We start from the raw sequence: 14,596 nt of genomic DNA on the forward strand, positions 1-14,596 counted from the left end.
ATTTATGAATTTACATTAATTTATTAAATTCTCATTTATTTTATAGTGTCTTTTTTAAAATGTATGTTATATTTGGGCTTCATTAATTTAATAATCTTTTAATTGCTTGTGTACTATTTTTCAATTTCATATCGTTTTTTTGAATGTCAATTTAATTAGTCAATTTATTACAGCTTTTAAAAAATGTAATTAAACACTGTTGAAGTGGCGCACTCCAGGCTCCATGTTGTTATAGCAGTTAGACGCAAGAGGACAGCACTGCGACATTAAACTGAATGTGATCCATAATACAAACACTACGACGAAGAAGAAGACAAACAGGAAGATGAAGGAAACAGCTGCTGACACATCCTAGGTATGCTAATAGTGATGATAAAAAAACACAACAGAATAGCTTCGTTATGTCGCCGCAACTGATTTAAAAGCAAAGAAACGCCTGTTTGGAAAGGGAAAATTGCAGTTTAATGTCTAACTGGATATGTTGGTCGTTGTTTTTAGCTGAATATTAGGAAAGTCCCTCCTGTTGTGGAGCGGGTATTAGCATATACGTGACACCGTGTTTAACGCTCAGTAAATAGCTCCTGTGTGGACAGGTCATTTACAGCCAGACGTCAGCTCAGGACTCATTCAATGCACCAGTCGGAGTTGTACATGTTTTATTTCCCGTCTTTTAATTTCACAGCGACACAGTGTCAGGAGACACATTTTAGAAACTGGTATTGTATTTATTTATGTAATGTTTTATAGATTATTTGTGCGCCGAATTTTTCAGTAAACCGTAATTATTCATAAACGAGAATAGGTTGTAACTAATTAGTGAGAAATGCTATTTAACTTTAAATTATGTAACATTTTAAAGGGAGTTTGGTGTAGTGCGCTTCTTTGAGGGTGATGCAGCATATATACAGTGTGGCTTGACGCCTGTATGTGGTCACGCCTTCAAGTTGTTGAATGGCAGTTTCACAGATGGGTGTTACAGCTGGGAAAATAAGTTGTGAAAAGGTCACTTGCATAAAACGTCATCATTATATGACAGCTATCAGCTTTATTTAAGACCTGAATCATTGTCTGTGTAGTCTGCAGTATCTCTTTTGTGGGGTGGAAAATTAGGGTGTAGCTTCAAGGAGTTACTGCACATTTTTAAAGTATGCCTTTGTCAATATATTCACTGTCTCGTTGATTTTATCTTTTATTTTTCAGCAGGTTCTATGCTTCAGCTAAGGACCTCTGCAGAAGAAGAAGAAAGTAGTCATGAAATTTCCAAGCTCAGACAGGCTGTGTTAGAAAACAATGACAGACTCCTCGATGAGATGCTCTGCCAAGAAGTCTACAAAAAGGTCATCAACTGCAGGGGAGGCTGGGGCATTGCAGGCACGCCTCTCCATGCTGCAGTGTCCAAAGGCCATTTCAGCTGTCTGCAGGTTCTGCTAAGCCACGGCGCTCTGGTAGACTGCGTGGATGTCAAGGCTCAGACGCCTCTCTTTGCAGCCGTTCGTGGGAAATATCTGGACTGTGTGTTAGCGCTGCTCAGAGCTGGCGCCAACCCCAATGGGAACTCATCCAACAACTGCTCCCCCGTCCTCACTGCTGCTCGAGAGGGTGATGTAGAGATTTTAAAGGAACTGCTTAAACATGGCGCCGAGGTGAACTCCCGCTCCAAAGTGTTGCTCTGGACTTCCAGTGCCAGGGTTTCCAGTGGGCCGCTGTACCTGGCTGCCGTTTACGGACACATGGAGTGTTTCAAACTGCTGCTGCTCTACGGGGCAGACCCAGATTACAACTGCACAGATGCAAAGCTGCTGAGTTCTATTAAGCAGCCCAAAACTGTGCTGGAGATGTGCCTCAGGCATGGCTGTGGCGTGGAGTACATCCAGCTTCTGATCGACTTTGGCGCGAACGTCTACCTCCCTACGCTGATCATTGAGAAGTCCACGAAGCAGAACGAGGCTGTGGAGCTGCTTCTGCACGAGAGAGGTATCAAGTCTAATTGCACATGATGTGACTGGATGGTGCCGTGCTCCTGTAATATGAGGCATTTCTGCTACGTGGTATCATGATATGACGGTATATCAGTGTATTAAGAAATCCTGATTAAATGATTTTCAATACAATCAAAGATACAGATGCTCCAAACTATTAAACTCACATGGAGATGCTGTATTGAGGATGTGTAGTGCACAGCATGTGCCACCAGAGGTCAGTCTCTGCTGCTGGAATTAGGTGCAACAGGCAGCTGGGCTGACAGACGTGGCAACTGTCAGTGGTGGGGATAACATTTCAGCACTGGCAGAGAGACACAGTGGGGACTAACAACATATTTTCAAATCTGATTCTGCGAATTAAGGGTTTATTTCGACAGTGTACACAAATACCATCCTACTGTATACCCCATCGAAATTTTAGGAAGGTATAAATATAAATATATGAAAAAGTAGATACTGCCTAAGCCTTATGTCTGCCTCAAACAGGAAGTTATGCAGCAACTGGAAGTTTTGAACAGATTGAATCACAACAAAATTATACTGAAGGCCACTGCATTCTCACTGAAGTTGGGCAGTTGCACATAATCTTGAGATTTACATTTATAAACAGTTTGTTGGATTTTATGGAATGTAATTTCTGAATATTTTTATAATAAGTTTCCCATAAAGGACAGTGTAATTTGGGGCCTATTATAGGGAAATTAAAAACAGTTTTCAAGTCGTGACTTGGGATAAAATAAATTGCCAGATTGTGTTTAAATTGGTGCACAGCAAGGTTATTGTAGTTAACTAGAACTAAACTAAAAATTGAACTAGGTGTGGAAATAACCTTTTTGTTTTCTAAAATAAAAATAAAAGCCAGACTTTGGAAGAAAAAACAAAACCAACTGAAACAATATTGTGTACTTACAAAACTAACTTGAATAAAATAAAAATAAAGAAGAAATATCCGTAGTTTTAGTCTTTGTCAATTTGGTCAAATTTGTCAATACAACCAGCATGAGGAGGCGGTAGTGAATATTTTTTTATTGTGACTTGGATGTTAACATGAATGTGAGTCAGAAGTGAGTTTATAGAAAAAAATAAACTAAAACAAAACACGAACCAAAAAAAAAGAAAACCATCTGTTGAAACTAACTGAAACTAAACCTGATTTAAAAGAAATAAAAGTTATAAATGAAAATCAAAAATAATTATGAAAAGTTGGGAAATTGCAGCCCCGTAAAAGTTTTTACATTCACTCCTCAAAACTGTTAGACCTGGAATTGATGATCAAATTACAGCTGCAAGACACAGTCAAAATGTTTTTCATTCCTGATCTGATATTGAAGCAACAGAAGAAGTCCCCCTCACACATTAATCCAGCAGACATTTGTCTTTGCCACTGTTGTGCAGAATCTGATTTTCACATTAGTCTGTGTGTGAGCATGAATATTTGAATAACAAATTCTCCAAAACCTCTGTCATGGAGAAGACTGAATTAACCTCCTAGTGATGGTATTTTAAGTTTAAAAAGTAGCCCAGCCATTGCATGTGTTGAGTGACACCCTTGAATATGACTGCTAGTGCTTAAATTGCGAGATGAGACGTCACAGACAACAACTAAAATATTCTTGTGGCTTTGGGCAGGTCTTGTTGTCTTGTTGAAATGCAGTAAGAGTATGTATTTTAATATATTTCTTAGTGTTGCCCAAATGCTAACTTGTTTCCTGTCACCTTCTGTCTGTAGGAAATCCAAAGGCCTTGACTTCACAGTGCCGCCTCGCTGTCCGAAGTTACCTTAAAAAGATCAACAAGATCCACTGTATCGAGCAACTGGACATGCCAACAAGTCTCATTAACTTCCTGCAACACAAACCAGTCCCAGTCACTGTTCTGTAGCCGAGCCAGCTGTGTAAAGTCATTTTTATTTAACTCCATGAACCACCTTTGTTTTAAATTCTGTCTGTTTGTGTGCTGAAATGTAAAGACTGATTCTTCAGTCAGAACATTAAATGTGTGGATAAGTGGTGTGTACTTATGTCTTATTATTAGTACTTACCCTGTAGCTGTTAGAAGACCTCTGTGAAGGAGCTGTTTCTTTGAGTTAAAGTTCTTCATCACATGTTTATCACAAGTTAGTGACCTCTTTTAGAGGAGCTGTTTGCTCCTGTGAAAACTAAGCAGGTCTTTAAATGAATCAAGTTCAGTGTGCATAAAACCTCTTGTGCAAAAATGTGAAGACTAATGTAATTTTAACTTGTAGTCTTAGAGTTAAGGATAAGAGCCATGCATAACCCTATCGAAGTGTAAAGACTTGCTCCTCAGTCAGTTATATAAACTAATCAAGTACAAATTCAACTGATTTTAAATTTATAAACTTGCCAGTAAACATTTTTAAGAAAATAATTAACTCTTGTTAATCTGTGGGGTTTTTCATGTTGGAAAATGCTAACGGCTCTGTGAAGCTACACAATAGTGCTTTGAGCCAAATGCTAACATTAGCATAAAGCTACAGTATATTATAGAGCAGGGGCGTCAAACATACAGCCTGGGGGCCAGAAGTGGCCCACCAAAGGGTCCAAATCCGGCCCTCTAGATGACTTTGCACACCTACTGTAATATTGATGCACTTGTGAAGGCTAAAGCGATTTAACCAGTAAGCAGACACCTCATATAAAATGCTTCCTCAGAGGCTTTTCCATCCCAACCAGAACACAGCTCTCTGAAATAACAATGAATACTCACTGAAGTCAGATTTAAAGATAATAAACATTGTGAAAAATGTTGTCAACCAGCCGCTTTAGTACAAAGAATCTGTATCAATCTGTATCTTAAAACTGTATCGGTGTAACCCTGCTGCTGAGGCACTGACAAAACTTCAGACTGTAAGGCGGGGGATGACCTACAGTAACCTGCTTCTTCCATCCCTTTCACTTCAGAGGGAGTGGAACATTATGAAAAAAATCCACTGATTTTTCTTAGGATATTGCTGGCTGATCATCATTTGTTTTCTTAGTGGATGAATATTTTCAGAATTAACTTCTTTACATTAAAAAAGGGAAACATTTGAAGATGCTGTTATAGGTAAATGTGCAATGGTTTTACTGGTCTGGCCCACTTGAAATGAAATTGGACAGTATGTGGCCCATGAACTTAACTGAGTTTGACACCTCTGTTACAGAGCATATCTTACGAGTCTTATGCATACTGGGCCAGAGCTTCAGGCATCAATCAGAGACAAAGTAGAATTACTGCCCTGTGATAACTAAAGCTGAACATTTGACCTTTTGGATAATATTATCAGTTAAAAAAAGAATATAGTCATACAAAAGTTATCCCTGTCATTTATTATTTATTTATTTATTTATTTATTTGAACCACTGTCAGTGTGTGGCGGTGTATTTAATTGCAGAGACTCTGCCCTCTGTCGGTATTTTACTACTTTCTTTTTACTTTGCTGTGTTTGGGATGTTTATGGGCGTGTACTCCCACAGTGTGCAGGTGAGGTTGGGGCTTTATGCACCAAAAAACACCCAAAACAACACACAGAAAACAAATATAGCAAGGCAAACCAGTGTGAATCTAAGGTTGGCTTTTACTGTCACTTGGCTGGTGAGTGTGCTTACAAAATGGCAACCTACAATCCTGCAAAGCATACCGTTAAGGCATTCCTGAGATATATTCACGAGAATGGGACAAACAGATGGACAACTCAAAAACATAATGCCTCCGGCGAAGGCTAGCACCGGTGCAGATGCATAAAAACAAAGAACGATTTAAAGACAAAAACCCAAGGGGGCTTATATTTCTGTTGGCACAAGAGCATCTGCAAGTGAATACTGAGTGCCTTGAAAACATACACCGAAGAAACAGAATCACTTGGTTATTTATTCATACAAAGACTTTGCATGTTCTTTGAGTAAACTTCAGCATTTAAATAATTAAACATGAACCACAACATGTTCAGACTGACCTGTAGATGGCAGGAGACTGTTTGTGCCCCAAAGAAGAAGAAGGCACTACATTTGGTTGAAAAGGAGACGATCATTATAGAAGAAGCACGAAGTAAATTATCCTTGTACCTTGCTGTTTCGCAGCGACAGTAATACAGCAGGAGTCAGAATGGAGTACACAAAATAAATCAATCACTGGCGATCCCTTACGTTACAAATCAAACACCAGACTTCAAGTATTGCCATCATGAGGAAATACAAAAACTGGAAGACATAAATCAAAAAGTAACATTCATTTCACCTTTATAGCCAAGAAATTTTGTTTAACAAATGATTTTGAAAAAGAAATCTCATCAAAACATTCACAAGCTCTGGAATCAGGAGAGTATCTGTTAAATATTTATAAATGTCCCTAAATGAGGTGCCTGCAATTTGAAAAACGTGACAGCTGCTCTCAGGAAGTGACTGCTGGCATTAAAAAAGATAAAACACATCAAAGACAGCTTCAAGTACAGTCATCTTCACACCTTGTTTTACAAAATAGCTCTGTTTCTCTTTTCACTACTGAATCTCAAGTAGCAACAATTCAAACAAAATGGATAAATAGTGTTTCAGAATAAAACACTTCATTTGGTCCCCTTTTTTAAAAAAAACTGAGGTCAGCAGCACAGTGATGACATCATGGCCGTTGAGTGTTCTGTTGACTTGGTGCCAGTGTCCACAGTGACGTCAGCCCAGCCCCACATCCAGTGACATCATCACTACAAAGCCCAGGATGGAGGTCCAGGATGCCAGCTTCCCATTTCCACTGGTGACACCAAGTGGGAGCAAAGACATGAGAGTTAAGTTAAAGACAAAGACTTTAATCCTGTCATCAAAAAGTCCATAAATCTACTCTCACCTGACTTGAGCCTCAGGTATGATGTCGTCCACCACCACGTATACCATCGCCCCGGCAGCAAACGCCAACGCATATGGCAACAGAGGTTCTGCCAGGACAACAGCAACGGCTCCCAGCAACCCAGCAATAGGCTCTACCATGCCACTTAGCTGGCCATACCTGATGGGAAAACAGGAACCGTCAAATTGTAGTATCTAAACTAAACGTATCTGTACTCAGCACAAGACACGTTTTCCTTACCAGAAGGCTTTCCATGTTGAGACCCCTGAACCCCGGAGCGGCAGGCTCACTGCCAAGCCTTCTGGGAAATTCTGGATGCCAATACCGATGGCCAAGTTTCTGAGTGGACAAAAAAAACAGTCAGAGAATATCTCTTTATGTCAGCTATTAACAATCTCGTAGAAGTTTCTGAATCGTTTCATTAGCTACTGAAGCACAGAATACATTGTCTGACACATTCCTCTTAGTCAGGCGGCTTAGCAAAATAATGGGGATGCGCCGGACAAAAGCACCAAATTTTTTCCACATGTTCTTCATCATCATAACTTTCAATTTAGAAGGGGAGCCACTTCATCAAGATGGTGGAAGGAAATCCAAGATGGCCGCCATGTAAAATCTATAAGTGCCAATATCTCAGCTTCCAAGCTACTAAAAAGGTCAATCTTGGTGTCAAAATATACATTTTCTGGGTCAAGGAATGCATTAAAGCTATTAGGAATATCACTAGATGATTGTTTGTGCCAATATTAAATCATTTGGTTTGTTCCTTCACGAAAGACTGGTGCTGAAATGCGCTGGAGATTGTTTCTATGTCTAATATGATCATGCCATTATAAAGGTATTTGACTTTTTAAAGAGATTGCTTTGAAACTTCTTTGTGATGTCTACATGTATCCCCAACCAAAGAGCACCTCCAAGAAATATTTTGAGTCCAGGAATTACTCCTACCCAAACATCGTTTGAGACAACAATATGCATTTGATGAAGTAAGCTAGAGTGATGCCACTCACTCTGCACATGCTCAGTTAGACAGTTAGATGTTCAGTTATTGACACAAACTCCCAGAGAAATTTACCAGCAAGTGTTTTTAGGTTAAAAAAACAAACAAACATTTCTATCAGAAGAATGCTATTTTTGGATGATGACACTGCTGTAAGTAGCTACTAAGTAGCTAGCAAGTACAGGTTAGTAACTAGGCTGCCTAGCTAGCTAGTTTCAGCGGGTTAGGGTTAGCCCTAACCAGTAGGCTACTCAAGTTGTTTTAAAAAAAAAAAAAAAAAAAAAAAAAAAAAAATCAGGCTGGATGGTGGATTTTTTCACATGGGGACATAATTTGTGCTGATGACAGTGCAGAGGGTCTGCCATAGCACCACTGCTCTTACATAGTTAGGGTCAAATGCACAGGACAAGTGCAAAATCATTTCTTCTTCTTCTACCTGGGTCAACTGATGATACTAATAATAATCAAAGTCAGTTTTGCTTTTAGAATATTGAATTATAGTGTATTTTTCAAAAAAGCAGTTAGTGGTATATGATCAAACTGGTATCTAAGGGTTATTTTTTAATTGGGATTAATTAAATCATATAAATTAAACAAGAACCCCTTCATGAAAAAAATGAAAAAGAAATTCGGAAAAATGTTGATCTTTATTGATACAAATACAAATATTGTAGGTTAATTGAAACTTAAAATATAAAAATATATTGAAAATACAAATACTACAAAATACATAGAACCAATTCTGTGGCTGCCTACCCCACTCTCCCCTATCTCATAAAAGTTTCCAGAGATTTTCATAGTCATGCTTGTTGTTCTCAATATTTCTTGCCCTTGCTTGCTGGCTATAGTTGTCCTCTATGTGAAGAAAACAAGCTCATTATGGTTTTGTTAAAATGACTGAGCAGAAATCTTATGCAAGCACATGACATTACTCTTCCAGTTGATTTTTAAGAAAACTACATATTTTCTTGATAATGCCCAACATTCAAGTGTGGATTTAAAAATACACTGAAAATAAAATAGTTCTGGGGCTGAATTTAATTTCTCACCTTCCTTTTAATATCACTGTTTAACCCTATGGGCCCTAGGCCTTTTTGGGGTATTTTTCCTGCCTTTACTTTTAAGCTCATATAACAGTCATTAAAAAGGCTACATACACATGCTATATCTTGTTTTTTTCAGGACAATCTGATCCAGATTTGCCATCATTTCATGTCCTACTATGTGCCTGTATTTTATATTAATTCTTATATCAATGAAAAAAACAAATCCGTGTTACTAAGTTATTACATTTTTACATGTATCTCAGCATAGCAAGTTGGAAGAAGACATATTCTGCCATATATGAAGAGGGGAGACTCTCTGGAATCTGGCAATATAAGAACCATGATGGTGGGACATTCTGTCACTTCACAGCTGTCCAAAACATGTGGTTTGTGCCAGGCGGACATGATAGCCAGTATTTTTTCATTATTGCAAGAAATTCCATTGACTCATTCACAAGTCAAAAATGTGTTTTATCTGAAAGAAACATGCAATATTCACATCTAAGATCATAGAAAAATAGTAATAATATTATTCCTCACTATATGAAGTGACTGATAACAAGATCTGTATAATGGATTGTAAAGAAATTTGTCAGGTTTTTATTTTGTAGACAGTTGATCTGTATTTATAGCATGTTGGGATGACAGCATAATGATGTGTGTGGTATCACCGGAAAGCTCTGGTCCTGCACTTTCATGTGATATGTGTGGCATTTCTGTGCGACCCTGCATTCGCGAGTAATCCATCCAAGAGTAATGTGTGTGCAAAGCTGTATGAAAGCTCTGTTATACATAATTTTAGTGTAACTTTATCATTTTTTTCGCTGTGAAAACATTGGACTACCGACAAGTGCTAAATGAAAAGTCAAAGGATCACCAAATGCAGGAGGGTAGATCCTCTGGGGACCATTAATGTCAGTACAAAATATCACAATCCAACCAATAGTTGTTGATATTTCACTCTGGACTGAAGTGGTAGAACTACTGCCTAACCAACCTAATGATGTAGCCATCCATAGAGCCACACTGCTAGCATGGCTAAAGATGCAATGATATTGAAAGACAAATCCAACTATTAACCATTTTAAGTATGAAGGATATTCTGGCATGAAAAGGGTTCTAGCAATGATCCATCAATCAACTGAATTTCTGAATTTCCCCAACAACTGTCAGTGAGGAATGCTGAATCTGCATCCGGATCCAGATCAGTACTGTATCAAAAACATATAGCGTAAGAAATACATGAGATACGAGAACAGCATACAGTAAATTTGTTCATCTACAACAAATGTTATTGCCCTGTCTTATCTTTTTCATATGTAAACAAAGTTGCTCAGTGGTGCAATGTTTAACCACTCTGGACAAACTTTAAACAGTTTGTACTGTTAAAACTGACAAATATATCTGAACCCAATCAGACAGAGGAACCAGTAACCACTGACCAGCTGCTGCTTAACTGTTTTTACAGTTGTGTTCTCACTAGGTGAGTTAATACTTCCTCCAAATGGTTTGTGCTATTATTCCTATTTGTTTGTTTGTTATTTAGCAGATGCTTTGTGACATTTTCATTGAATGTTACGCCATGGCAAAAAGAAAAAGTAATGATGGCATGCTTACTTCAAATTCCATTTAAAAGATTATTTATTTTTTTTATTTATTGGCTTTTTTGCCTTTGTACATGGGATGCCAGCTCTACCAAGTGAGCTACTGGGCGCCCCTGGAAAATAGATTTCTTAGCACTGGGTGTCAACATTTTCACTGATGTAATGAGCTACTACACTTGCTTGAAATAACATAATCCAGGACATGTATCCCCTGGTTTTCCTAGAATGTGTTCTAATGTACTGTTGTATTGTGGTTTGATGCTGTCAGTTAGAAAAATAATCAGATGAAATCAATTATTAAAGAAAACATATAGAAGACAATGCAGTCTTGTGCAGATGAGAGGACTGAGGACTGAGGACTGTTGGAGACTGTTGGGAAATCTTTAGGGAAACAAACCATGGGCACAGCTGAAATGCTGCAGAGGGTGTTTGCACAGGAGAAGGCCAATGAGGTGAGAGCCTGATCCTTCCTGAGGATAGCGTGGTTGTCCAGTGTGGTTATATTCTTTAACTGTCTGATTCCACTATGGTGGGAATGTTTAATTAATGTTTTGGTGTTTTCAATGAATACTTTAATTTTATTATCTAAACTCTCAATACTTTCTGACCCACACTCAAATTTCACTGTCACCAATTTCAACATTCCACTCTTCAACTGTGGAGGTCTGAGACCTGATGGAAGAGTATCTGAAGCGTATGCAGATCAACTTGGGGAGGCCACGGCTTCAACTAGCTCAAACTCGGCAAATAGAGATGGATCTTAGTGCCCAGCTCACACGGCTAAAGGTGCAAAGCATTGAAATCCTTTCATCTATCTTCGAAGCATCATCCTACATTCCAATAACTGACTGTTGTCAAATTTTAGCCCTGAATTTTAAATCCGAGCTTTTAAAATTAGCAGCAAAATGTAGGAACATCTATATTAATTCCATTATGATGTAAAACTCTCTTTTCTTTCTAAGAATTCCATGCTGGATGGACATATGAACTCTGCGCTTTTCAAGCAGTGGGTAAACGGAGCTGCCTTCCACACCCAGATGTTGATCCATCAGGCTCGTCTAGAGGGGGCGGTCGGTTCCAAAGCCATGCAAGCAGCACGGATTTATCAGCAACAGCTCAACCTTCTTCTGAAGACGTACAAGAGCTACCTTAGCAGAGTTATATTTGTGGAAGCTGAGGGTATGTCATATATTTGTTGTCTATACTACCATGAGAATGAGATTTTTGTTCCAAGATTTCAATGTATCAGCTGGCCAGAAATTGGGAGGTGTTTTCTTGAAAGTGAAGTAGTGGAAACTATGTTTAAAAAACCTAAGATTACTTGGGCAAAGACTTATTTCTCAAACTTAGCAGCACAAATTCCAACTCTTAAGAGCCAAAATGACACCTTCTATATCCAACTCTGACCGACTGTCTATGTTTGTGAAGCCATAAGTCCTTTAGAAACGGAAACTTACAGTGATTCACAGAAAAAAAAACACTAAACACTAAATTTGAAGTCTACATAAAATACGAAAGACTGAATTTGTTGTCTTTAATCTTTTAAAAATGTTTTTTTTCAAAGATGATTTTAATCCTGGAGAATTTACAAATGGTCAGCAATGTTAGAGAGGCTCAGTCTTAAGGAATTATAATCTGGTTCCACCAGACTGATCTGAGGAGTAAAATAGGAAAAGATGAGAACAAAACCTGTTTTGGTCGACCAACTGCCACCTCTCTCTGCAATACCAGTATGTAACCACTAGATGTCAGCAGCACACAACACAGCCCCAACAGCTACCATATTCAGTCCAGTAATCCAAACTTTAAACTGACCCAAACCACCTTTAATCTTGATCTAAACCCAACCATTTTCGACTGTATACAAAAACTTGATCCATTCTGAAACATCTCAACAGCTATTGGATGGATGGACTGCCTCTCTTCATGTAATGTCTAACTTGTGTTCTGATTCAGCTATTCAGTGCCATTTCACTAAAGATGTACTTTGTATGATGTAAAAAAAAATATTTTATGTGCCCACAGTTTTGGATTTGAGTGAGTATGTTCGCTCAAAAGATGCCCTGTGTTTTGTTCCGTAGTGGCACTTCACATTGCTGCTTTTAATAATCAAGGGTCTTGGGACATATGATGAGACGTGCTGGTTTTGAACTGCTCGTGGGAAGAATGAACATGTGAGAGTCTATCATTCTTGATTGAAAGCTCTGTTTTTGCTGTCTTTCTCTGCCTTAAGAACACGCACTGTGAAATTTCTTTCCTCCGACTCTCTTATTTCACTGACTGTTGTCTCTCGTCCATTCTCCTGTGTGTATCTCACTCACTGTAGTTGCAATGCTTATCAGAATGCACAGATTTGATTGGCTGAGTCGCATTGTGTGAGATGATTTAACCCATGCAATTGGTCTGTGAGGTTGCTGGTTGCTACGCTGCTATAAATGCTGCGTCACTTAACATAGAAACACTCTGTCATAATTCAATAAGTCTCAATCATTTATCAGTCATAGGTCTGGGTCTGGATAGGCTGTGTCTGGGTCCAGACCTGCAGGGTTTCTAGGAATGACTTTGGTGACTCTTTGTGTTTCATCTGGCACCATTATCAAGTCAAAGGTTTTATTTGTTTAATACTTTGTGACGAAAAAACTGCAAAACTAATGACATCCCTTTGAGCCTCACTTGTACTTTGTGTTGATGCTACTTAGCTAATAATATCATTCTAACACATTAGCATGCTGACTTTAGCATTTAGCCTAGGGCTGAGTATAGTCTCACAGAGTGGGTAACATGACTGTACTCTTGTAAATCCTATGACTGCCCAACCTTCTGGTTAGACAATCCAACCAAAGTGCATCTGCACACAACCCTGATGATGTTCTCGGAACCCATTGGCTGTAATCGGCGTCTGACTTCCGGCAGACGGCGATACAGGCGTTTAACCTGGCAACAACTGCAGCCGGCTCAAACGTGATTGGTCAATATCACGCGGACTACAAACAGCCTACAATCGGAAACCAGGGCTCTTCCGCTCTTCTTCCAGAGGCAAGATCTCCGGGGTTTTTTTCAGTGAATGTAGAGTCTGTATATAAAGACTACCCTGATGACACTCATCAAGTGGAAAACAGCTTCATGTCCACCTTTAGTTTAGTTGTATCTGACAGTAAGTTCATTCCCAAAAATGAGGCAACAATCGACATAAAAGATCTTCACTTTAAATAAAGCATATTTTAACCTCTTAATTTCTCGACCTGTTATTTGGTGCATTTTGCATTGTGTAAACATGTGTGCACTTCTGCTTCACAATACTCATGTTTATTCCTCCTGTCACAAATACCAGTAGAAACTGGTGAGTATTTTACCTGATTCATACAACTTAATCACACTGTAAATCTCAGGCTGTATTATAAAGTGTTACCCTTTTTGTGAAATGTTTCTCTTTGTTCAAGAGATAACTATGTTCACCTTGATTCTCTCAAATGGGTCCATAGAGAGGACAGTCTTTTATAATCAGATGCTGATGCACCAGATTGGCCTGGGTGGGTTATAAAATGGGATATGACCAGAGTTCCACATGTACTGATCAGATATCTCCTACCTCTTGACTATGACTGCTCTCTGCAGTACTATGATTTGACCACTAGATATCAGCAGCGCACAACAACAGCACAGTTATAGGCACGCGTAAAACCTGACCATGTTTGTTCCATGACTTTAAACACACCAAAGTTTTACTCAATTCAAACTGTATGACCTTAATACCAAAATTTAACTGCGTCAAAGCTTCTTACCAGAACCATCAGTAACTTCAGTCTGAATTAGCCTTTTAATTTCTCACTTGCCAGTGTAGAAAGATGCCATTTTGCATCAGTGAAAATGTGTATTTCATGTACTTTTCTTTGCCCTAATTCCAATCTTACCTGGCGCTTTCAAAAGTCGCAGATGAAGTCTTTCCAATAGCTCCGAATCCAACCCCAACAGCCAAACCCTCTGCAGATAAAAACACAGACAATTGATCCCTGTTAAGTGTATGCTTTTTCCTTTGACTTCTTTGAAGCACTCTGCTACAAAGAAAAGACAACATTTTTAAGAAGGAGGAAGGACCAAGGCTGGCAAAGTGCAGACAATGAGAAAATG

The 14,596-nt window shown here is 38.7% G+C and overlaps 2 protein-coding genes and 1 long non-coding RNA gene across 7 annotated transcripts in view; 2 read left to right on the forward strand and 1 right to left on the reverse strand.

Annotated features, from left to right (window-relative positions):
* The first annotated feature begins 296 nt into the window (after window positions 1-296).
* Window positions 297-3,998, forward strand: LOC117246826 (ankyrin repeat and SOCS box protein 12-like). 3 transcript variants are annotated; one of them, XM_033610807.2, is made up of 3 exons: window positions 297-355; window positions 1,201-1,974; window positions 3,712-3,998. In XM_033610807.2, the coding sequence occupies exons 2-3, from the start codon at window positions 1,209-1,211 to the stop codon at window positions 3,861-3,863; spliced, it is 918 nt and encodes a 305-aa protein (XP_033466698.2). In that variant the 5' UTR covers window positions 297-355; window positions 1,201-1,208; the 3' UTR covers window positions 3,864-3,998. The 3 variants fall into 3 exon arrangements, with proteins under 3 accessions (XP_033466698.2, XP_033466699.2, XP_033466700.2); XM_033610808.2 differs by having other exon boundaries at window positions 301-355; window positions 1,204-1,974; XM_033610809.2 differs by lacking the exon at window positions 297-355 and adding an exon at window positions 362-716.
* Window positions 3,999-5,834: 1,836 nt separating this feature from the next.
* Window positions 5,835-14,596, reverse strand: part of slc39a11 (solute carrier family 39, member 11) — a 198,783-nt gene continuing 190,021 nt past the window's right edge. For all 3 annotated transcript variants that reach the window (XM_033612248.2, XM_033612247.2, XM_078163216.1), the window contains exons 7-10: window positions 14,380-14,449; window positions 7,059-7,157; window positions 6,819-6,977; window positions 5,835-6,725 (exon numbers count right to left, since the gene is read on the reverse strand). In XM_033612248.2, coding sequence (XP_033468139.1) covers window positions 6,647-6,725; window positions 6,819-6,977; window positions 7,059-7,157; window positions 14,380-14,449 — 407 coding nt within the window. In that variant the 3' untranslated portion in view covers window positions 5,835-6,646. The remainder of the gene's footprint in view (window positions 6,726-6,818; window positions 6,978-7,058; window positions 7,158-14,379; window positions 14,450-14,596) is intronic.
* LOC144459381 (uncharacterized) lies at window positions 10,288-13,747 on the forward strand. The gene is made up of 4 exons (XR_013488352.1): window positions 10,288-10,347; window positions 10,805-10,920; window positions 11,132-11,254; window positions 11,431-13,747. It is a non-coding gene; the product is annotated as an uncharacterized LOC144459381 (long non-coding RNA).

The sequence above is a fragment of the Epinephelus lanceolatus genome, chromosome 21 (assembly GCF_041903045.1).
Source record: "Epinephelus lanceolatus isolate andai-2023 chromosome 21, ASM4190304v1, whole genome shotgun sequence".
Classification (NCBI taxonomy): Eukaryota; Metazoa; Chordata; class Actinopteri; order Perciformes; family Serranidae; genus Epinephelus; species Epinephelus lanceolatus.

Coding starts and splice junctions, on each gene's coding strand:
- LOC117246826 (XM_033610807.2), top strand. CDS start 1,209: ATGCTTCAGCTAAGGACCTCTGCAGAAGAAGAAGAAAGTAGTCATGAA. Junction 1,975..3,711: donor GCTGCTTCTGCACGAGAGAG/GTATCAAGTCTA, acceptor TTCTGTCTGTAG/GAAATCCAAAGGCCTTGACT.